The sequence below is a fragment of the Rhea pennata genome, chromosome 9 (genome assembly GCF_028389875.1).
Source record: "Rhea pennata isolate bPtePen1 chromosome 9, bPtePen1.pri, whole genome shotgun sequence".
NCBI classification, from domain to species: Eukaryota; Metazoa; Chordata; class Aves; order Rheiformes; family Rheidae; genus Rhea; species Rhea pennata.
In genome coordinates this window covers 11010592-11034443 of record NC_084671.1, presented here as the reverse complement: position 1 = coordinate 11034443, position 23852 = coordinate 11010592, and the positions used below count along the sequence as shown (strand labels likewise).

Here is a 23852-nt window from a genome sequence, read left to right as displayed (position 1 = left end):
GGTAAAAACATATCTTCTATTCTCCTGCATCTCAGAGAGGCATGTTGGGCAGCAGCACTATGAGCAGCTTATGCAAGCTATTTGTTCTCCAAGTTTTGCCTGCAATTGATCTTCTTATTCACGCATGCAGAGCTGGAGCCTTGGCAGGCCACTGCAAGGACAGGTGAAAACTGTCCTGCTTTTCCCCTGACTGGGCTAGACTGAACAATATAGTCAGGGCTGCAAGGGAACCCAGGAAATCTGAAGGGCTTTGACAATTCTCCTCACTCCAGACAAGGCAGGCAGCTCCAGGATCCCACACCATAATCTGCTCTCCTGCTGCTCTCTGCTTAAACTATAAGCAATCTGGGCAGAAGTAACACTAGACATGTCTGTTGAACCGTCTGGTTAAACAGAAAGCACAATTACACTGAACCTGTTATTGCTGCCCCGTATCTATTCACACAAGTATTTCCCACCCTTCCCTAAAACAATGAAAACTGCCCAACCAAGCCAAATGCTGTCCCACTGCCTCTGGTTTTCATGCTCTTGTGCACCTACCTTCTTCATACATGACACTCAGTTTCCAGTATTTTCTAGTCTCTGCCATGCCACGTTACCAGCTGCACATCTGAACTGTGTCAGAAACTTTCCAGGAACAGCCTGCTTGCACACACAGGTGAGCTGACACACCATCCCACACAGTGAGATTTACAAGCACTTGGATTTCCAAAAGTTTTGCTGAATAGAAGAACAAGTTTTTTGTCAAAAAACTTGCAAAATTCTGGGAGTAGAACTATGCCTACCTTCAATAATGTTTCAAACACATGCAAGTGAAGACAAGAAGTGAAGTTATGCAACACATAAAGTGAAGAACTTCTTTCATCCAGTCTGACCTATATAACACAACTTTGTCTAGTGATTCATGCGTCAAGCCTAGTGACTAATATTGACTTAGAAGAGTGGTTTCCACTGACAAGCCCCAGGCCCATGAGCTCTTCCCAAGGGATTTATGAAAGACAACTGCAAAGAGCAGCTTCACACTCCTGCAGCAACCTCTGCCTGTGAACCACCTACCCCAGCTACCCTTGGTTTGGGCAGCCTAGAGCCTCCCCATGGTGAGGGAGGGGGTGCAGACTGGCCCGACATACCCTCTAGGAAGTCGAGAGGCCCCTTCATGTGCTGGAGAAGGCGCCGAGGACCGCAGGAACCCCTCCCAACGAGACCTGTCCTCAACGGGCAACAGGTCTACCCAAAGCCGCATACCACCCAGGCCAACAGGTATACCCATAGGCTCCCCGTTACCGCAGGCACCACGTATACCCATAAGCCCACATTACCAGCAGAGAAACTATACCCACAACAATCACGTTGCTCCTGGGGCACCCCCCCTTCCCAGGCCTGCGACAACGCAGCCCTGCCACCCGAGAGCCGCCCCGGCCCGCTCGGAGGGCGCCCGGAGCCGGGCAGCAGCCCTCACGGCCCCGCGGCCGATGGGCGGCGCTGCCGCCCCGCCGCGCAGGCACAGCGCACTGCGCATGCGCCGCCGCTCCGCCTCCTCGTGAGCGCGAGCCCACCCGCCCTCTATGCGGCTGCTTTCGGTGCCAACTGTTCTGTCCTCGTCGAGCTCCCGTCGCTCCTTCCGGCGCGGGCCCGGAAGCGGAAGCTGAGGCAGCGTGAGGAGATGGCGGCCCGCGGCACCGCGAAGCGTGGAGCCGGCGCGGGGGCGGCCCGTGGCCCCGACCCGCAGGAGGAGCCGCCGCCGCCGCTTCAAGCCGTGCTGGTCGCCGACAGCTTCAACCGCCGCTTCTTCCCCATCTCCAAGGACCGGCCGCGGGTGAGAGACCTTCCTCCGGTTGCTCCCGCCAGCCTGGGCGGGGAGGGGGCTCCAGCCCCGTCGCACCTCCCCGTCCGCGCTGGCCCCTCTCGGGGGCCCGAGCGCGCAGGCCCCTAGCGCAGGACGGAGCGGTGGCGGCCGCGGGCGCCGCGCCCGGGGGCGCGGTGTGTCCCGCCCTGAACTCCGGGGCCGGGGCTGGAGGGAGGCGAGGCGCCCCCGGCGCTGCCGGCAGCTCCCGGGGTGCTGCTGCGCGCGGGGCGGCCCTGCCGCCGCGGCCCTTCCACCGGGCGGGAGCGGGAGCCGCCGACCCGCCCTCCTCCGCCGGCGGAGTTTATGTGCCCCGTCAAAGAGGCAGTAAGGACTGAAGTGCTGTGTTGGTGCTGTTTGCTTTTACACAGGGTGCAGCAAATGGCGCAGTTTACTTTTCACCTGTCGCTCGTGCAGGGGCAGCAATGGGTTTGAACAGGGTTCTTTCTGGTAGAGGAAAGAAACCAAGTCTCTGTACATATCAGCAGTAGTGTACAAGAATATGGCCAGCAAAAAGAATGGCAAAAGGATGTATGTTAAAGGAAAGAGTGCTTCTGTAGAGTCTAGGTTTGGGCAATTATCTTGCCTTGCTTGCTGATCATGATTAAATGCTTGCAGCATTCATAATTATACACGCAGGATCAGACCTGAAACAAAGTACCATCAAAAATGGATCAAAGAATAATATGAGAGCCTCAGTTGTGAATCAGTAAGTCAGTTTAAAAGTGTGACGTGAAGTCGAGAGAATACTCGCTTCACTTTAGATAGTCTCTTCCTTTTCAATTCTGGAGACTCTTAATTCTTGTGGCTTCATCATTCGTGTCTGACAGGTTTTTCTTGTAGCAGTTAAAGCCAGAGTCACGGAATAGGCACGCTGAAATTTTGATTTTTTTCTTCCTATCACTTATTTGAGTCTTCTTGAATAATTTTGGGTGTGATAACCTCACTTCTCTTATGTCTCCCTCTATAAAGTGAAGATGACCCTAACTTCCTCAACAGAATATCAGGAGGTAGTTCTTACTGCTTAGATCAACTTTGAAAATTTTCATTGAAAGGAAACCTAGCAGTCATTCACCTTTCTATTCTGGCAGTACTGATAATCTTTTTTTCTTGAATCTAGAAGAAACTGATGATGATGATGTTGAGCTACACTGTATTTGTTCAGCTGTCCCCCTGTCTGTTTCTTTAGGCTCTCCTACCTATGGCAAACGTGGCCATGATTGACTATACCTTGGAGTTCCTAACGGCAACCGGAGTGGAAGAAACGTTTGTTTTCTGCTGTTGGAAGTCAGCTGAGATAAAAGAGCATTTACAGTAAGGATTGCTTCTCTTTTAGCTTTATCGTGGAAAGAATTTTCCCATCATCCAGTAAGCCTTCTAGGTCTTAGCTTGCACTGATTCTTCTGCTGATGAAAACTGTGCTACCCAAGGCTAGGGATCCCCTTTCAGTAGATGTGTCTCAGCACATCTCAAAAAAGAACATTCCTCCTGTGAAGAAGTGGAGTTGTGCAGCATTTTAAAAAGATTGTTTGGGGATTGTATTTCTTATTGGCATTTGTGTCTTTGCCTAAAAGCAGTGCTTTCCTGGGCAGCAGTGTAATTTATAGTACCACACTTTACTAGCTTTTTGCTGTATCTTGGTGATCAGTGCAGTGTAGTGAAGCAGTTTTCATTGAAAGCATCTTTTACCTCTGCATGCTGCAGGTTTGCATGCTAAAGAGAAGCATGCAATCTTTTCCTTGCTTGAGATAAAACTACTTTCAGAGGAAAAAAAATGTATTGGGTGTAATCTTTCCTTCTCCTCTGTCAAAGCTTTGCTCACAGAAAAGTCCAGTTTCCTGTTTCCACAAGCCAGAGGCTTGAATTCTTACCATCTTCAGTTCTTTCTGCTCTGTGCAAATGATCAGATTTCTGCCCATTGATACTGTGCTTGTTGTAATAGGATTCTTCTTGCATGTGCTTACAGATGTGACATGTGCTGGGGCGCTATCCAGTGTTTTTGTGTATCCTCTATAGAAATATCCCTTTTAAGCCTTCCTGATGTTTTTCTCCTCCCAGAAAGTCCAAGTGGTGCTGCCGCACATCTCCCAACGTGGTGCGCTTTGTGACTTCTGATCTGTACCGCTCCCTTGGTGACGTGCTACGAGACGTTGATGCCAAGTCCCTTGTCCGTTCTGACTTCATCCTTGTCACTGGGGATGTGGTGTCCAATTTCAATATATCCAAAGCTCTGGAAGAGCACAAGTAGGTGTTAAGGGAAGCACATGTCTGGCTGGTGTCCTGACTCTGGAGAGTGTAACTGTCTGGAGAGTGATTTTTAAATTCTGCCCTTCCTGTTCAGGTTGCGCCGTAAGATGGAAAAGAATGTTTCTGTGATGACGATGATTTTCAAAGAGTCCTCACCTGGTCACCATGCCAGGTGCCATGAGGATGACGTCATTGTTGCTATGGACAGTGCCACAAACCGTGTCCTTCACTATCAGAGAACCCAGGGGCTGAAACGCTTCCGCTTTCCTATGGTGCGTCTGGCAGGTGCAAAAGGGCTGTGAAGCAGCTCACCTCAGGGGAGTCCTCTTAAAGTGCAGGCTGGGGAGCTGTGCTTATCCCTCTTTTGGAGGAGCAGGTGACACCTTTGATCCTGTCTAAGAGAGTTTAAGGCTTGGTAGAACTGTGCTGGAACATGCAGGTTTGGGACTCAATTTGGAATTTGAAGATAGGGTAGACATGCTTTTCTAAAAATTCCTTTTCTGCATTTGTTCAATTCATTTTCTACCTGTAAAACAAGCGAGGTAGAATGAGAGTGGAATAACTGTGCATAAGGGGCAATACCTCCTGTCACTATCTGGCTACTCCTGTCCTGCGCTGCTCTCCCAAAAAAAAGATTATGGGCTCTACTAATATGCAACCAGTGAAATGCCTGTGAAGGCACTTCCTCCATTAAGATAAATGGTAAATTTGTTTTGCTATGCGCAGAACTGAGACTGTGAGTATGTCATTTTCATCCCCAAATCAGTAATCTTTAGACTATTTTTCTCCTTCAAATGAAAGTCCTTTTTTGCTTCAGGCGGTGGTATGTTTAAAAAATAAAAAGGCCACACAAATCCACAGAAGGTATGGGAGCTATGAATGCTGTATTTTAGTTTATTAATGTTCTTTGTATATTTGCAGTTCCCAGCAACTAAGGTAAGGAACCTTGTTGAGGAAAAGTAATTGTTTGAAGTATGAGCTTTTTCTTGGAGAGTTGCCCTGTCTAATGGGGGGTGGGGGGTGCCCTCTGCTCGTTGATACAGCTTTGCATGTGACCAAGCTGTGCCTGCTAAGCCTGTGTCTCAATGTAGGTCATAGACTTTTCTGATCTCCAGAACTGCGGCTAGTTTAATAATTAAATCAATTTCAATCAATATGATGCCCGAGGCTCATAAAATCTTTGGGATTCAGTACTTCATTAGGCACTCAGCTTGTCTGAATTTTCTCTTCTTTCAGAGTCTGTTCCAGAACTCAATCGAAAACGTTGAGGTGTGCCATGATTTGCTGGATTGTCATATCAGCATCTGCTCTCCACAGGTGAGCCCTGCTTTCCCAAGGGCCTGGAGTGCAATTCACTTCGCTCCCTCAGTGCTGCTGGTGTGCAGAGGAGCATGCACCCTTGATGTACCGAGTCTGAAAACCAGAGCTGCCAGCTGTGCTCCGTGACTGAACTGAGTGGTCATGTCGCAATGCTCTGTGGACTATGGGAGCTCAATCAGTGTCTGGTATCCCCCATGCACAGAATCACAAAGTAGTTGAGGTTGGAGGGGGATTTCTAGAGGTCGTCTGGTCCAACAGGGACCCCCTTGAGCAGGGGGGCTCAAGCAGGGTCAACTACAGCAGGTTGCCTAGGACTTTGTCCAGTTGGCTTTTGAGCATCTCCAAGGATGGAGACTCCACAGCCCCTCTGGGCAAGCTTTGCCAGTATTCAACCACCATCAGAGTGAAGAAGTGTATTTCTTATGTTCAGACAGAATTTCCTGTGTTTCAGTTTGTGCCCATTGCCTCTCAGCCTGTCACTGGGGCACCACTGAGAAGAGTATGGCTCTGTTTCTTTACACCTTTCTGTCAGATATTTACATGCATTGATAACATTCCTCCCGAGCCTTCTCTTCTCCAGGCTAGGCAGTCTCAGCTCTCTTCATACAACAGATGCTCTGCTTGCTTAAACATTTTTGTGTTCCTTTGCTGGACTTGCTCCGATATGTCCATGTCTGTCTTGTTCTGGGGAGCGGAGAACTGGATGCAGCGCTCCATATGTATCTCACCAGTTCTGAGTAGGATCACCTCCCTCAACCTGCTGGTGACGCTTTGCCCAGTCTTTGCCACGAGAGCACATTGCTGGCACATGTTCAACTTGGTATTCTCCAAGACACCGAGGTCCTTCTCTGCAAAGCTTGTCACTCAACCCCTTGGTGACAGGCAGATCTAGACAGTGTTTGCATCAGTAGATTGAATGGCCAAAACCATGCTGGAAAATAAGTATAAGTGACCTCACTTTGAGTATGGTAAAGTCTATGGAGCAGAGGTGATGGCTATGCTAGTTGCAAGCTAGGCTAGGCTACTTGCAAGCTAGTACTATGTTAGGATAACGTTCGTGGTTATTCCAGCCTGAGCTTGCTAACATCTCTTCTGCATTGGAAAAAGAGATGGTCTATAGGCTTCCTTTCACTACAAAGCTAGGCTGGACTGACTGCTTAGAAATGTTAAAACAATGTTTTGCCCCTTCTGAAAACCAGAACCTGTTCATAGCCTACTGTAGGAGGAAGAGATGGGAGAGTCAACACTCCTAGCAGAAGGAATCAAAGCTTTATTCAAGGCAAGAGCATCACTTTCCTATATAATATAACTTGGGTCTCTGAGAACCAATGAACAGCCATTAATTATCTGGCTTCCTCAGCAACATTTTCTGCTGATTATATTATTTTTTTTTTTTTTTTGCATTTTATTCCTGACAGGTGGCGGAGTTGTTCACAGACAATTTTGATTACCAGACACGGGATGACTTTGTACGTGGACTGCTGGTGAATGAGGAGGTAATGATAGGAACAGTAGAAGGGAGATCGTTTTACCTTGTGCTGAGGAGTCCTCTAAGATATTCCTGTCTATTTCCCAGGTCCTGGGGAACCAGATCCATATGCATGTAATGACAGAACAGTATGGTGCCCATATATGCAACCTGCTTATGTACAAAGCTGTGGGCTCTGATATCATTCGACGCTGGGTTTATCCTTTGACTCCAGAAATGAACTTCACTGATGACAAGAATCAGAGTTACACCCATTCAAAACACAATATCTACCGGGGGGTGGATGTTAGTCTTGGCCACGGCAGTGTACTAGAAGAGAACATACTCATAGGACAGGGGACAGTCATTGGCAGCAACTGCTTCATAACCAACAGTGTCATCGGGCAGAACTGTAGGATAGGTGAGTACCAGAATGGGGGAACATGCTGAGTCAAGGCACAAGTTGAGCTTTTGGTTTTAAAGTGCGTTTGGCTCTGAGGGAGGATGCTGGGTGGGTGTTACATGGTGACATCTAATGGGAAGGACGGAGAAAGGCTTTATTTTCCAGTGGAGGAAGTAGATTAAAGTTCTAGGGTACCAAAATGATGCTGAAAGGCAAAAGGCACTTTGTGCTAAAAAAGGAGATATTTTATCATTAGACAGTGTGTGTTCCTTACTGATCTAAAATTACCACCTACCAACATCCTGCAAGTGAGGAACCTCCATGTTCATTTTTGAGAGCTGCCTGGTACCTTTTCTTCTTATCCTTGTCTGGATTTTTTTTGTGTGTGTGTGATTTGACTGTATCTGCAAAATCAGGATGTCAGTTGTTACTATCAACTTGCTAAATCTCTGTGGAGAACAAACTTCTCTTTTAGCTTGAAGTAAGAAATGATTGTAGGCCAATAAGGATAATTTTTTTTTTAGATGTATAATATCTATCACACATCAAAGGCATTGTTTAGTCCTGAATTCAATGAATAAGATGCTTTCTAGTGGACCCAGCAGTGTGGGAGAGTGGCAGTCTACCTTGCTCAACTTCTTTGTGCTTGGTGGTGTATAACAGGTGACAGAGTCATTTTGGATGGAGCCTTTCTCTGGGACAGAGTTCACATAGCAGATAATGTGGAGATCTGCCATTCTGTTGTCTGTGATGAAGCTGAGGTGAAGGAGAAAGTAAAGCTAAAGCCTCGCTGTGTCCTCTCTTCTCAGGTGAGTTGTTTGTCTGTTCTGCTTTCTCTTGGCAGGTTACTAAACTTAAGCATTGGAACGTACCAGAATAGAGGGCTATTACAGGCCTTTTCTTCAGGGTGGGCGCTGTGCTATTGCTCACATCTGTTTCTGCTTCTAGCAGTTTGGTAGGACCTAGCAGTGGTGATGTTTTCGGTTATGCTTGTTAGACCCTTCCTTGTAATGGCATGTCCAGAGCAGCTATTGTCTCTGCTGGTGGAGGTACAAGGGGGCACTCAGGATATGTCTTCATTAAGGTGTGTCGTACGTATTTACAGGTAGTGGTAGGTCCTGACATCACCCTTCCTGAGGGCACAGTGATTTCTCTGCACCCACCAGATGAGGAGGAAGAGGATGAAGACCAGTTCAGTGATGATTCTGGTGTGAACAAGATGGAGAGCAAAGTGAAACTGAAAGGTATGAGAGTCTCCAATTGCATAGGCTCAGGCTACACAGAATGCATTGCCCTCCATGATTTTCTGGGGTCTTTCCCTTCCCTGTTCTAGACTCTGCAATATGAGGCTGGAGGTTAGTGCTGCATTCAGCTTGTAATGTGTGTTTTCAGTAGGGCAAGCAAGGCTGTTATCTGTTTCAGGTTCGACAGTGAGATGTACCTCAGTACTCTAGCACTAAAATTTAGAGGTTGAGTTGTTTTCCATTTTTCTTAGAGGAAGAACCTTCCTTGTAGATGACAAGCTGAAGCTGGAAGAGATGTCTGATTCAAGGCACGATGCAAGATTTATATCCTTCTACCTGGACTGTGCCCAAGGACTTTGTTCTTGTTGAATATTGTTTCTTTCAGTCCAGGTTTGTCAAGGGATCTAAACATGGTCAGGGGGTGTTGCTGCTGTAGAGGGGAGCAAGTAAGCCGCTTCTTGAGGCAAATGAGAAGATAGAAGCTGAAATCAACATGCGTCAGTGGGAAGCCCATTGATGAAGAGTATTCAGAGACAGTAGTGTGCAGGTTATAGCAGTCTATTTCAGGTTTGCCTGTAAGCAGATCCAGTACAACTATTTCCTTCTAATCACTGTGTCTTTTTCAGGTTACAACAAAAAGGATGTGGGTTCAGAGGGCAGAGGTTTTCTCTGGAAAGCAGATGACAAGAATGAAGAAGATGAAGAAGAGCAGAGACAGAGCCTGTGGGGTGAGGAAAAGTTCAGTGCAGTCACCTGGGGATGGACAGACCTATGTGTCAGCAGGACTTGCCAAGTGGGATGCTGGTAACTGTGTCTAGAATAAGAAGGCACTATATGGTTCATGAGGTGAAGAAAAGATTTTCAACAAGTGCAGAATAAACTCCAGTTATTGGTAGATAGAAGTCTGTGGTATAGAAAACTCTGGAGAAGGAATGGATTTAAAACTAGATGAGCAGGTTAGCAGTTGCTTCTGTTCTGGGAGGTTTGGACACACAGCCTAAATGTAGGAACGGGCAAGAGGTGATAAGCTGCAGTACAACTCTGCAGCTTTGTGCACACTGAAAGCCAGATAGGTGCCGAAGTGAGAGTACCCAGGGACTGAACTAAAAATACTGCCTGAGCTCTGTGAAGCAGACTGGCCTTCAGATACCATATGTGTCTTCTGACCTCACTCCCACGTACAAATATTACTTCTGGAAAGCAGGTGTTGGACCAGATTCTCTCTTTCTGTGCTTTATGAAAGATGGTTATTTTATCTTTGACTTGCTCTAACACACATAGCCATCTGTGCTGTGAAATGCATGTCACGGGCTGCTAGGCCCTTCCTTGGAGGAGGTATATTTTGGCTGTTCTGGCTACTACTGGTTTTCTTCTGCTAGTGACTGATTATGCTAACATTGCTCTATCGTGAGTCAGTAGTCAGGGCAAGATGCATTTGCTTCTGTCCCTGCCCTTCGCTATCTGCAGACTCTTTAAGAGTCCCATTGTTCTAGTGCCAGCTGTAGTGCTCCCTCTGCAGCAATTCTAACCATCCAAACCTGTAAATAGAAGCTCCATTGCAAGGACGGATAGTTGCTGACTTGGTTGGGAAGCCCCTGGGACACCTGGTTCCCCACCTGTACAACAGCTGCAGCTTCTGAATGTTGGATGCTTCTGTTCTTTATCAGGCGCAGCCCTGCATTCAGAGGAAGAGAGCGAGTCTGACAGTGACCTGAGCTTGGGCTCTGAGGAACCAGACAGTCGGGCCATGTCCCCTCAATTGGATGACATCAAAGGTGAGAGGTGGGGCTGCGGGGAAGGGACGGTGAGTCTACAGGTAATCAGGAATGAGATCTGTGCTGCTGTCTTTAGGAGCACTGGAAGGACAGTGGATTGCTGTAACGTGTTTGCACATTGACCTCACTTTGTAGCATTTTCTACCATGTTCATTAATATTCCTTGTATTGCTATTATATGTTAAACCAAGGCAGCCAAGGGTGAGAAGGTAGAGAAAGATACTCCACCTTTCTCACTCATGATTACAGGGTCTTTGTGAAAGCGGCCTCCCTTAGTTTTCTCTTTAAGTGGCAGTGTCACTGCCTAAGCTCCCAAGAGGTTGCATAAAGGCCCTGCAGGTCTTCCCTGTGTGGACAGCTTTACCGATTTAATTGTATGAAAGAACCAAATTTTCTTGCAGGAGATGCCTCTTCTGAGGAATATCTTTTTGTTCTGTGTTTTGCTCTGTTAAGCTTATGTGGATTTGAAAGGGGTTCTAGATAAACTGGGAAAAAAAGGAGGGAAAAAGAAAAGCCTTTTCATTCTAAAGTATCCCTCCAAAATAAGTTAAATTAATAATTTTTAGATTAAAATTCACATCTTAGGTTACGGAAAGATGAGGCTTATCTAAATAGGAAAGGAGTGTGAAAGTATAATAAAAGCAGTGCTCTAAAAGATTGCAAAGTGGATGGAGCAACGATCTCTCGTAGCTCTTTTCTTCTACCTGAGTTATATCAGTATTTATAGATATAGTTGAAGTAGGATTGCACTAGCTTATGGAAAGCAAATAGAGACCTGTGTCAAATGCTTTCTTTAAGGATGTCATTTCTTTAGTAATTAAAGAGTTTGAAGAGTCAGTGCTTTTCCATCTCCTCTCTAACTGCCTGTCCTTTCTTCCATTAGTTTTCCAGAATGAGGTTCTGGGTACACTACAGAGGGGTGAAGAAGAAAACATTTCCTGTGACAACTTGGTCCTCGAAATCAACTCTCTCAAGTGAGTGTTCACCTAGGGATACCGTCCCTGATTCTGAAGAGTTGGATTTGACAACAGATCTAAAAAGGAGAGGAGAAACCACATGAATAGCCATGTTTGATTGTTGTGCATTATTTTTGCCAATAGTAGAGCATGAGAAGTGTGGATGCGAGATCATGACTGAAGCTGATGGAGCCAGCTGCATCTATAGCCTCCTTGGTCATTAAGCTTTTCCAGCCCAGTTTCTGGAACAAGAGATCTAGTTGCTAGTGAGTAACTGTGAACTGAAGAGAGCCTGCATCTGCAGCTGTGCTGAGGTGTGGCTTGTCCACTCTGTTTACACAGCAGCAAGTCTAGGACACAACACTTCTGCCTGCTATTTCTCAAATGCAAACCTGATTCCCTTATTTTATGCAACAGTCTTCGTGCAGCGCTCTGGTGAATGTGAGGATGCTGTCCTTTGCAGCAGCTGGTTACAATGTGATAGCAAATTTTCAGGACTGGTCTTTCACAAGGCCTGTTGCAATGTAAGGTGTTTTAATTGCGTGGATGTTTGGAAAAAAAGAAGTCTGGAAAATCCAAATCAAACATTCTGTTGTGTCTCTGGAAGGAACAGTAGTGTGTGGAGATCAGGCAATGTGAAATGTATTTTTTTTTTGACTCCTTTTTCCTTTGCAGGTATGCCTATAATATTGGTTTGAAGGAGATGATGCAAGTGCTTAGTAAAGTGGTCCTGGAGTTCCCATTGCAGCAGCTGGATTCAAATTTAGACTCTCAAAACTATTTCTCAGCATTACTTCCTGTGAGTGCTCCTCTATTTAACTCTTCTGGAGGCTTGTGTCCTAATGTGTAGGAGTTCATTTGGATCCCCTAGATACTTGCTGGCTGAGGGATCTTTTTGTTAGGCCTAAAGCCACTTGAGGCTCACTAGTTTGTGAACCTCTTGTCTTCTATGGAACTAAAAGCCTACTGAAACTATTGTATCTGCTTGACAAAACTTAGCTGAGATTGTAGGTGTGGGAAATCTTACTTCAGTAGCTTATGGTTATTTCTGTCTCTTGTGTGTGATAGTAGAAGTGTTTAACTTTTTTAGAAGAGATAAGAAAGAGACTGTTAGAGGTGTCTTTACAGGCTTCTATTCCAGGAACCCAATTCCAAACCATCATGAGCCCAATCCCTGGGGCAACAGGGAGCACTTCTCTCCCGGTGGGATCCTTTCCAAGGTATTACTTGTCTGTGTGCTATGAGTGGTGCCAATTTTTTTCCAGCTAAATGCAGCAAAGGCAAAATCTTGTTGTCTTTGAGTAGAAATTCAGAATTCTGTTGGTTCTCTAGATAGACTGGGGTATACTTGGGTGAGAGTAATTTCCATTTCCTGACTTAAGGGAGACAAATCAGAATAGGATCTTCTTAAAAAGCAGGCAGTCTCATCTTAATAGCTTTCTTGATCCACGTTGAAGGCAATGTAATGACTCTGTCTCCTCGCTGTAGCCCATTTGCACATTTTGAGTTTGCAAACTCCCACAGCTCACAAAGGTGCTTTATCAGAATGAATGGATCTTGCACCTGTTTGGTAAAAACTAATTTAAATTCCTTAGGAGATAGCTAAAAATAGGACCACTAGACATCTGCATCATCCTTTTTGTGAGGAACTATGTACTTTCAGTTGATGGGAAATGGTGGAAAACTGACTGTTCTTTATGTAGATGTAAGCATGGCACTTAATTCATATCCTGGATGTGTAGGATGCCTTTAGCAGGAAAATACAACAGTGAACTGTTCTGTTCATCAGCTGTCCTAATGAGATTTTTCTATCCACTACATTTATATTCTGCTTGCTTTTGTTCCTTTTCCAGTCTATCATCTTGAATAAGAGGTGCTGTCCTGGAAAAGGAGTTGAAGGAGGAGGACTGAGGAGAATCTAAGAGCAAATAGTAGACTCTAAGTGAAAAGCACTACATCTAGACAGCAGGTGGTGTGAAGCTGGTAGCTGTGTAGGATGTTTTCATTCCAGCTAAGATAAGTCTTCTGGACTGGGCTCCTAATGTAGCTTGAGTATGACAGGAGATCGATCAGACTGCAGGATCCAGGCACAGGAGGGATAAAGGTTGCTATGTAAATGCTTGATGTTAAGTATCCTTGCCCCACTAAAAAACCTTTGAAGCTAAACACAATGGAAAATGCATGAAGGGCTTACATCTGGATAATTTTGTCTGTATATATTTCATCATAGGAACGCTGATGCTCCGAAAGGGAAGTATGTGTAGCATGTGCATTTATGAAATACAAATCATCCTTAGATTTAGCAGAGGAATCAAGCATCAAAGGAATTGACCAACATGGCAGCCAGCTTCTCCTAATGCTCCTTTGTAAAGAGCAGCCAGCATGTTTCTTAGAATATCCTTCTTTGGGAGAATTTCCTGCTTCAGTAGCTATACTACATGCAAAAATTTGTGCTGGATTCCCTGTATGGAGATCAACTGGAACGCAGTAGCCTGATGAAGACGACCGTCAACATTCAATTGCAAACATGATGGTAGTCTCCATTATGAAAACCCAATGTGTTTGACTTGAGGCAGTAAATCAGTCTTCCGAGACTTACTAAATAGGTATTAAGTCTTCTTGTACAGCAGCTTCTGTGTGTTTACCGACTGTACTCTGAAGAGAAGAGACTAGCTCCTCGGGCAGAACCTGCGTAGTTTGTACAGCATCTGAAGTGGTGGGTTCTCTGCAGCAAATAGCTTGTGGTTGCCTAGCTGGTCAAAAATGAATTCTTTTAAGGTACAAGTGCTTACACCATGAGAACTCCATGCTCTCTAGCTTTGTATGGGTTGGTGCAGAATGAAAGCATATGCTTCAATGTGTAGCTAACACGGCCTCAAGTGACAGTTCTATTAGACTTGAGATCTGCTTATACCAGTTCTTATACGACAAAGCGTTAGTTTGCATGAGATGGAAAGGCTTACGTTCTTGGAGTGGTGAATATCGGAAGCCCACTGAACTTTGCAGAACTATTTCATGTTTCTTGCTCTGTCTTTGTAGCTCAACTCCAGCTAAGGGATGCTAAAGGAAGATGGATTGTTTGTGCAAGAATGATGGTAGAACCATCTCAGACAGCTCAGGAAGGGAAATTGTGGAAATGCCATAGCTGTGATGTATGGTTTGACTTGAAACCACAGTATGTGCTCTGAAGTGCTAGCCCCTGAGTATGAAGCTCATAAGTTTTGTAGCAGTTTTAGGAAACAAGCATCCAATAAAGGATATGCCTGTGGGTATTTTTCAGGTGAAACATGAACGCCTGAGAAACAGCATTATCCAGTTTGATGTCTGTGAGGCATCTTGTCTGGCTCTTGAACAAATTGTAAAGCAGAGATGGTACAGAAAAACTCACCTTTTCTTGAACCGTAGGCATGATTTAAGCTAACATGGCTGAAAGTCATTATCAAACTGAAGCCTATTCTTTTGCTGTCACTGAAGATGGCATCAAACATGGTTACATAGGTGAGAATGTCTAAAAGGAAAAGGAGGAGGCAATTTAGTAGTTTGGCTTGCTCAGCCAGCCAGAGTCTGTGCTGCAGCCCAGAAGCTAGTGTATGTGGTGCACTCCTTTGATACCTGTTAGGAGCCTTACTCTTTCACAAAGTAATGCAAGTGAACACAACATGGGATCGCTCATTTTCGGTAATCAGAGAGCTCTGCTTTCACTGAACCAATTTGAAGCAGTCAGCGCAAATGCTGTGTTACCGTGTAACGGGTTAGAATTATACTCTGTCACTTGTGCTTTGCACGTATTTCATGGTGGTGTCCTGTGCTGGAGGAGGAAATAAGAGGCTCAGTGCTGAGACTGCCCTTCTGACAAAAGAAAAGAGAACCAAACCTCTTTGAAGATGAAGCCAATACAGCGTCACTGACCAGGTCTGTGCAAAATGAATCAACATGTAGGAACTTACTGTTGACTTCTCTAGCCTATAGGTTGTTTGAGGGAGTTATCCAGCTATTGTCAAAAACTGTAAAGTTACGATTTTGTCCATGGGTCCCTTGGTCAGGTGTCTCTTCATGTTTCACAGTCCTTTGTCCATCTAATACAGTTGCAAGCCTCTAACTCCCTAGCTTTTGTGAACACTGCATCTCTGGTCTTACAGGCTCACAGGTTCTGTGGGGCTGAGCCCTTCTTTCCCCTATTAGCAGCAGTTGGAACAGTGCTTGTTCTTGACCTGAAACAGTGGGTTTTTTTTCTGTCCCTTTCCCAGCAGTAGGCATACTGGATTGAGTCCTGGAGTTCTGAGGGTTTATAGCTCTGGTTTCTTTATAATTTACTTGCTTTTAGAAACTCCATAACTTCCACTTAGGATTCTATTAGAATTGTGTCTGCTTACGATTTTAAAATGTTACTAGAAAGGTATTGCAAAATATTTCTTGGCCTGAAAGGAACTTGCAAGGTCCTTTTCCACATTTGAAGGGAAGAACTCTGAAGGAGAATAAAATGCAGGAGATAGTTGTAGAGGAGGGAAGAATGTTTAGGATTAAGCATTTTGCTAGAAGTTAAAATACTTCTCGGAAATATCCCATACAGCCCTCAGCGTTTTTTGTTGTGATACCATGATGATTAGGACCATTCTGTGCTGTTGCTGTTGTTCCTTGAGCCAGATGATATACTGCACAGATCCCTCTGTTTGTATTAATCCCCTTCTTTGTTCCTGCCCAAGGCATGCAGATTCTGCCATGGCTGTGGTAATAGCAGATGTATCTTGATGAAGTGATGGGATTGTTGTGCTATGGAGCCAGTCAGCAGTATTTCCCACTTCAGGCTATCTTGATAGTCCACACTAGTTTGAGTACTAGCTCTGCTATTTGTCGGTGGAGCTATCCTGCTAGCAGGGCTACTGCCTCTCAACAGCTGTCAAAAACAGACTAATGCTGGTTAACCCAGAATATAAGTGACCCAGGGCTTCTTCCACAATCCTTAAGAACTGCCCATTTGCCTGCAGAATGGACCAGATCAGTGCGCTTTTTAGCGCGACACTGTGCTGAAGGCATAGCAAGACGGCATACTGATAGGAGCACACCAGGGATGCAGTCACAGGGTGCCTGCTGTTGAATTAACCTATTTAAAAAGAAGTGGAACCTTGACTTAATTTCCTGCAATGTGCTCATAGGATACTCTGCTCGTTTTGTGGTCAGACAGAAGTGTTTGTACTCTGTACTCCTAATTCTGATGCCTTTAAAACTTCTATGGAAAGGGCTATAAGTATTGTTATTACCTCCTATCCCAGGTCCTGGTCAGTCTGTGCTGCTTTGCAAAACTTTTGTTGTTGCCTACTTTTCAGATGTGTGCAATGACTGAAAGAGCTGTGGGGGACTCGGCTAGAAATACTGTTTAAAAAGGCAGCACTAAAATCATTAAACTAAAGGCTTCATCAAAAATAAGCCTTGGAGAAAAGAATTGAGCTAATAGTTAACAGATTCTTGTCCTTCATCTTTCCTGGCTAGTCTCTGCAGCAGACTCCAGCATCCAAACAAGCCTGTAGACACAGAGCAAATGTATGGCTTGGCTGTGGATGTTTTTCCCATTATGGTCCTGTTCTTGGGGTGGCTATCTTGTGCTGTCCACTTCTACTCAGTGCCAGCATAATTAATTACTAGCTATCTTTTTGTTCTTATTCCTTCTTCTGCTTTGAAAGAATGTTCCACTGCAATGTCAGCTGCTCTGTGAGATGAATGTTTGAGCTGCATGTATATACCTTTCCTTATCAGTCTACTGTGAAGTGATTTTCTTTGAGTGTCACACTCCATTAGACGTTCATTGTGACAATCTAGTATTCCATCAAGATAATTGAAACCAAGGCAGTTAACTGACACTCTCAAGGTTGCCTAGTAATACCGGATCATATCCACACATGTGAGCCTTAATACCATCTGTTTGATGGACAAACATGCTGTTTAGGGGCAAACATGCTAAGTGGTCAGATAAAGCTTTTCTTAAAATGCCTCCTTGGCTTAGTTTCATGCAGCACAGCTGTGAAACTGGGCTGAATGCACACATCCACATCATAGCTCGGGAAATTTTCTTCTATGTTTTCCTTCTGCAGCTGCTGAAGAACTGGACCCCATTGTTCAAGAACTACATAAAGCGGGCGTCAGATCACTTGAATGCCTTATTTGCCATTGAGGAATTCTTCCTGGAACACGACAGCCTCTGCACATCGATAGCTAAAGTGAGTTTCTGCTCCCAACTCTGAGGATCTGTTTTTGTCAGATCCTTGATAAAATGCATCCCGCTTGCTTTAGAGGAGAGAAATTTAGGGCCTCAGAGGAGAGGGCATATGGAAAATTCATCTGTAACAATTGCTTTAAAAAAGTGTTCTGTGGCTGCCTGTGCCTCTGAGTGAGCACAGCTGAGGGTGGGTATTAATTACCAGTATGCAGCCTGAAGGGAGCTATTATTTTGCAGCTTTTAACCTAGATGCCCTTGTTGCGTGGTGCTGGAAGAGATGTGAGACCAGGAGCTTGCTTTAGGATGAGCTTTACTTCCTTTGTCACCCCATGTTTTGAGAGATCTAACTGCCAAACAATTTACCCTACTTTACAGCACAAAGTTGGGAATAAGGGCAAGATTTCCTAGTTAGGCTGAGCAAGTTGTGAAACTGGAAGTAAAGGGGAGATGAAATGTGGCTTAATACCCATTTCTTCTCTCAGTGTTTTCAACATATTTTCCCTCCTACCCCCCTTTTCACATGTTTTTCATTCCTGGATTCTTTCTGCCCTATGACACTGGGAACATCTTACTCGTATCTTAAGTTTTTCCCTTAGCAATGTCTCAGGAAGCCCCTGTTTCTTTTGGAAGAGCTCTCCTAGAATCATGCTTAACCCTCAGATCCTCAAGAAAGAGGAATCGTAACTTGTGCTACCAGTGCTTCTGGCTAATGGCAAAGCACTTAGTATGGACTAGAGCCAAGTCTTTAGCTTGGTGAGCCAAAATGTCCTTGAATTACAGCAATTGTCTGGCATGTGTCCATTGTTCTAGGGGCCTGGGTTTCCCTGGAGGCTGGGAATTGAAGTGACACTTTATATTTGGAGTTGGCAGCCAGCTTTGTCAGTGCTGTGCCGCAAGGACTCCAACTGCAGAGCGCCTGCTCAGCTGGAGCACAAAGGCACCCCGAGAAAGCATGATTGCATCTTATGCTCACTGCACTGGGCAGGAGTTTGAGCTGATGAATGACCAATCGCTTTGACACCTGCCATAAGGCACTGTTAAGAGAGGACTGACAGGAGGAGGGAGCCTGGGGCAGGGCTAGTTTTATTCATGCTCTTCTCTGTGTATGCTACAATTGCACATATCTGAGTTGCGTAAGTGTTTTTTGTTGCAACTGCTTTGAGGATGGGGTTTGGGGTACTTTAAAATGAAAACTCAAATTTACTTATTGAACCGATGTCCTCTATGGGTCTTTTGTTGTCCACAGTTCTTAATCACATCCTGCATCCCCAGAGCAAGCAGAAGTTGATGAGGCTTGACCTTAGACTTGTTATATGTCATAACATCTAGCTATCAGAAGCATAAGGCTGAGCAGGGGAAGCACAGTTATTTTTAACAATAAGTGTAAAATGAAACAGACTGAGCTCCTTCTTTTGAAAATAGAGCTGGGAGCCACAGATTACATGCAGACCTTGTGCTTAGACATAAGCTAATCCTGAAAGAGTTGATGGAGAACCCTCTTCCTCTGTTCTAATTGTTGCAGGTTTTGATGACGTTTTACCAACTGGAAATCCTGGAAGAAGATGTAATTCTCAATTGGTTCTCTCTGCGGGACACATCTGATAAGGGAAAGCAGCTTCGTAAGAACCAGCGGGTAAGTCCCAAAGGCGTAGAAATGATACATGAGCTGCTGAAAGAAGCTTCAAGTGGAGTTCAGTGCCACTGTCTCCTTCTGTGAAGCAGCTGCCATTACATGGCAGGCCAGTAATGCACGAGTCCATTGAATGCTGAGCAACACAACTTTGTTCTCTGGAGCAGATGCCTCTGAGTTCTGCCATAATCAGCCTGCATTGTTTGGATGAGGAATGGAGGTGGTAGGAGAGAGGGATGGCTTTTAGTGGACTCTGTTGCATGAGGCCAGCACTTTCTGGAGTAACAGCACAGCTTCTGTAAGCCAACACCCATTTGAAGTGGGCTTTAGGCCAATGCCCTATGTGCTGGCCCCGTGCAATTCCTTTGAAGTTTCCATTCCTGGCTCACTGGTCTCTTTGCATGTATTTCTAAGCATTTACGGTCCTGAGTAGTTTCATTTGGCTTGTGTTGCAAGGAGCATATAAACTTCCCCTCTCCATCAGGCAGAACTTTGTGCTGCAATTTAGCTGAGCCCTGTTCCAGTTCTCCTCCCTGGTTTTGGAAGAGGAGAGGGGGGGAAAAAAAGCCATCTCTGAAGAAGTCCAACTTTGTTTAAAACCTGTACTAAGAGTTGACTTTGCATAGGTCAGCAGTGCTTTCAACTGCTTGTTTAAGCCAGGTTAAAAGGTAAAATGAGCTGCATTCTTTATAGCAGTCTGTCAGGGAGTAGATTTTTCCCAGCAGTAGCTTTCCTAACACACCTTAGCTAATGTGCTGCTGTCATCTCTCCTCCTTGAAGCTCTGGAGAGAACAACTATCTCAAACTTGTATCTTCTCACCGTGTGTTTCGGGGACTGCCTGACTGTAGAAATCTCCTTCAGGAATCCAGTGAGCCTAGATTGCCCGTGGCATCCTAGCTGTTTTTCATTAAACTTGTATCTGTCTCTTAATCTGCATGTTTTGATGTCTCTTAGAAACACCATTCCTCCTTTCTCGTGTGTGGTCATGGCGCTCACTGGTACAGTGTACCTATTGAATATTTCAAGCCTCTGTTTGCTATCACTTGTTACCCAAATAAATTTTATTCTCTGTGCAGCTCCAGAAGTTTATCCAGTGGCTGGAGGAGGCAGAAGAGGAGTCGTCTGATGGCGACCAAGACTGACGCAGTAGCTTGGCGTGAAAAGAGGCACTCTCACTGCCTTTCTGGTCCGAGTGGGCAGGGCAAGATCAATGCCAGTGCATGGTGTGTAGATGTGGGGCCTGACATCAGTGACTGACAATCCCATCGTTAATTATGTTGTGCATTCCCAATTCTGCCCCTTCCTCCCTCCCTCACTTGCCCAGAGGCGTCTTACGTTGGATGATTGCAGCACAGTGTAAAAACCATAAGGGATAAACAGAGGATGGTGATATCCAGAATCACTCTGAAGCCTGGATATGGTATATTATAATCTATTTCTTGGGAGCTCCTTGCTTCTAATATAAAGGGAGCAAATGGAGGCAAACATTTACAAACCCCTTATAAATCTAACCATTGGGGTTTGTGGAAATATGGTCATAAAGCTAAGTTATTTGGAGTCACTGTTGTTTCTGGAGCTAAGAGAACTCCTGTTGAAGAGACACTGGCAAGGTTGGTAAGTAGGAGTGTAGGAGTGTATGGATTAGGATCTGAAGTGCAGGACTGGGATTTGGGAGTTCCCAGTGCCTGGAGAAAATGCAGTTGTCTGAGGATGCCTAAGGCATTTTGCAGCCTGGAAGGCACTTCTGTGATCTTTCCAAAAGGGAGAATCTCTTCCATCTGCTGTGCTAGGATGTAACACACGATTGCATAGTAGCGTTGGTAAAATCATGTCTTTTCCCCTTCTATAGAACAGGGAATAATATGTGCTCAGCTCTTCCACTGGCAGGGGTTGGCTAATAAAGGATGTGCACTAGTCAGTGAAATGCTATATGGATCACTACATCCTAGATATAATTTGTCTCCTTTGTGTCCCCAGTTTAGCAGACATAGTGTTTTAGAAAAGCATCTGTTTTTCTTTTTTTATATAAAAAAATGGGGGGGAGCAGAGATGCCTGGCTCCTCCTGCCACACCAACAGCATCTGTGTTTTGCTCTGGGGTCCTTGACCACACTGGCTACTTTAAGGAAAATTCAAGTTCCTAAGTTCTGCTCCAGTCTGAAAAGAAGTGAATGGTATTTCCTTAGGCAGCACATTCTTTGTGTTTCCACATGAATAGTTATACATGTTTGCTTACTCAAGTTGCACATATTTTTATTTATTTGAAAACTTCCCCTCCCTCAGGTGTCAGGGAAAGTGCTGCAAGCCTGTTGTAAAGATCAGCAGCTGCAGAGTAACTCAGCATGCAGTGGGAAGCAAGTGCGCCTGTGGCACTCTTGCCGGCATGGACAACATGTGGTTGCAATAAGGCCCTTAGGAACAGCCTTCTTGGAAGTGTCACTGTGCTGTGTTAGTCCCTGTTCTCTTCAAGAACAGTGGAAAAAAATACACAGTGAGGATCAGCTTTTGTTGGTAGGAGGATTGTATCTGAATGTGCTAACCTTGCCTCTGCCCCTTCAGGAGGAGCATGGAATAAATCCCTTCGGGGAAATGCACTGGAGCTGCCCACTCAGGATATTTACTTGGCTGTTCTGTGGTGCCAGAGTTTTCAGTGAGGGGACAGTGTTGGATGCTGGAGGCCGGGGCTACTGCCTCTTAAACTGATATTCAGGCAGGGCGATCTTGTGCACTTGCAGCATCGGTTGCCAGGATTGTGCGTAAATGCCCTTATTTTCTGACATTGCAAACTGTTGTCTTGTAAATGTTGGGAAAATAGTTGGTATCTGAATTTTCTGTATCTGACAATATTTAATTCAGGGAGCAAATAAAAATTATCCTGGTGTTAGTGGCTTGTCTGCTTTGTTTGAGTTTGAACTGTATTTCTCCAATTGTGGCACATGCCTGAGCAGGAATTACAGGTAAGCTAAATAACTCATAGCTACTTTTCCCTCAAGAGTTTTCAAGCAGGTAATAGGCAAGTAGGAAATCAGCACCCCATTGAATTGACATAAGTGTTCAATGATAGCTCATGACCTTGCTGTCTGCAGAGAACAATTTTATTAAACTCCTGAACTGCACTATCTGGAAATGGATGAGATTTGTTTCTGTACAGGATTATGTCTCAAAGATGAACCTTAAATCCTACAATATTTGCTATCCTTTGCTGCAATGGGAATTAGTGGGAATGTTGGCTTGTGTGCTGTGCCATGCCCTCCTGGTGTTGAAGAGTAAGAGCTGGTGGAAAAAGGGAAGGGCAGCTACAAAGCTCTTTTTCAAATTCCTGAGTCTCACAGCTGGTTTATAAATGCTTTTAAAATCTCACTGAACATCTTGAGTATTTTTTACTTCTGTAATATAAAGCTGGTTTAATAAAATTAGTTTAACTGGTTTTAAAAATATAGGTTTAGGCTGTAATTTCATAAATGGCTTTTTTCATGAGAGGTTCTTGATTCTTTGGGCCAAGTAGTAATTCCACTTCTTTGTTTTCCATGTTCCTGACTCCTTTGCTTCATAGTGGCCAGCTTGTTCATGGTGTGACCCATTTTCTTACCCAAGGGTTGAGATCAAGGGTGGAATGTTACGCTATGGGCACATACCCTTATCCTTCAGGACTTGGTAGTGTACATGGTGGGGGCTATTTTATAGGTAGGGAGACTCCATTAGCAAAAAAAGGAAACTGTTCAAAGTAGTTAGCCCATAGCTTCAGCTGAACGATAGTGTGCCTTAAAAAAAAAAAAGTGTTGTTTAAAGGTGTAAGTGATGGAACTCAAGTACGTCCGTCTCTGCATCAGGCTCTTCTGAGCAAGTTTCCAAGCACTAAAGTGCCTGGAGCCCACTTACAGTGTAGGGAGAAGCAGTGCTTATCAGTGCTGTGACTTTCAAATGTAGATACAAGGCAACAGGCTGTTGAGAAACTTCCTTGTGGACCTAGACTGCTCAGCCTGGTCCCTTACTGCTAATTTCTTTGGCTCTGTGTTCTTTACCTCCATTCATTAAGAATGAGTCATACTTCACAAGACTTCTGCAAGCAGTTAAGCAGTTAAATCAATCTATCAGCTGAATGTATTTAATCACTTGGCCTGTTTAAAAGAAAAAAGGCAGCTGTAATAATGTCCTTGTTACTGCTGCAAGTATGAGACTTGGTCTACTACAGCTCTGTGGGTGTTCGGCACTCCTTTTACCTTGTAGCTGTATGTGGTTCCTTGTGAGTTCAGTGCTTCAGAAAGTTGCCCTTTTGGCAACAAAGGCGTCTAATCTATCTGGTAGAGGCTCCGGTGCAGCCCCAACTGTGCTCAAGAGCTGTGAAAGTGGATGAGAGTGGCCCTGGCCCTTATCAAGGGAAAACTGCTAGTATTTCACATGGGCCTAGCTTTTGTGGCAGAGAGATAAGTCCCAGGGCACTGATCAGCAGCTGCCTAGGTATCTAGACAGGGTAAGCAGGGCCTCCTGCAGCAAATACCCTTTATTCCAGCAAACACTATCCCAGTTAGAGAAGCAATGTTTCTGCCATGGCCCTGAATGAATGGGTTAGGGACACCCTAAACCTGGAGGACAGCCATAGCTATTGACACAGCAAGAGGCAGGTTAACTTAAACCCTTCCGTTCCTGACCTGGATTCTTCTTTCCAAGTACACCATCTTTCACTACAGAGTTCTGAGCATGAGAAAGTAACACTCTTCGAAGAGCCACTGTGGAAACATGAGCAGTCCTCAAGCC

The 23852-nt window shown here is 44.9% G+C and overlaps 1 protein-coding gene across 3 annotated transcripts; it reads left to right on the top strand.

Annotated features, from left to right (window-relative positions):
- Nucleotides 1–1643: 1643 nt before the first annotated feature.
- On the top strand, nucleotides 1644–21981 carry EIF2B5 (eukaryotic translation initiation factor 2B subunit epsilon). 3 transcript variants are annotated; one of them, XM_062582883.1, is made up of 16 exons: nucleotides 1644–1816; nucleotides 3033–3157; nucleotides 3902–4087; nucleotides 4185–4362; nucleotides 5327–5407; nucleotides 6829–6906; nucleotides 6987–7299; nucleotides 7945–8090; nucleotides 8387–8525; nucleotides 9152–9253; nucleotides 10193–10300; nucleotides 11184–11274; nucleotides 11932–12055; nucleotides 17343–17468; nucleotides 18990–19100; nucleotides 20175–21981. In XM_062582883.1, exons 1-16 carry the CDS (start codon nucleotides 1664–1666, stop codon nucleotides 20238–20240), a joined length of 2127 nt encoding a protein of 708 aa, XP_062438867.1. In that variant the 5' UTR covers nucleotides 1644–1663; the 3' UTR covers nucleotides 20241–21981. The 3 variants fall into 3 exon arrangements, with proteins under 3 accessions (XP_062438867.1, XP_062438869.1, XP_062438868.1); XM_062582885.1 differs by lacking the exons at nucleotides 17343–17468; nucleotides 18990–19100; nucleotides 20175–21981 and adding exons at nucleotides 12385–12476; nucleotides 13110–13261; XM_062582884.1 differs by lacking the exons at nucleotides 17343–17468; nucleotides 18990–19100; nucleotides 20175–21981 and adding an exon at nucleotides 12385–13261.
- The last annotated feature ends 1871 nt before the right edge of the window (nucleotides 21982–23852 follow it).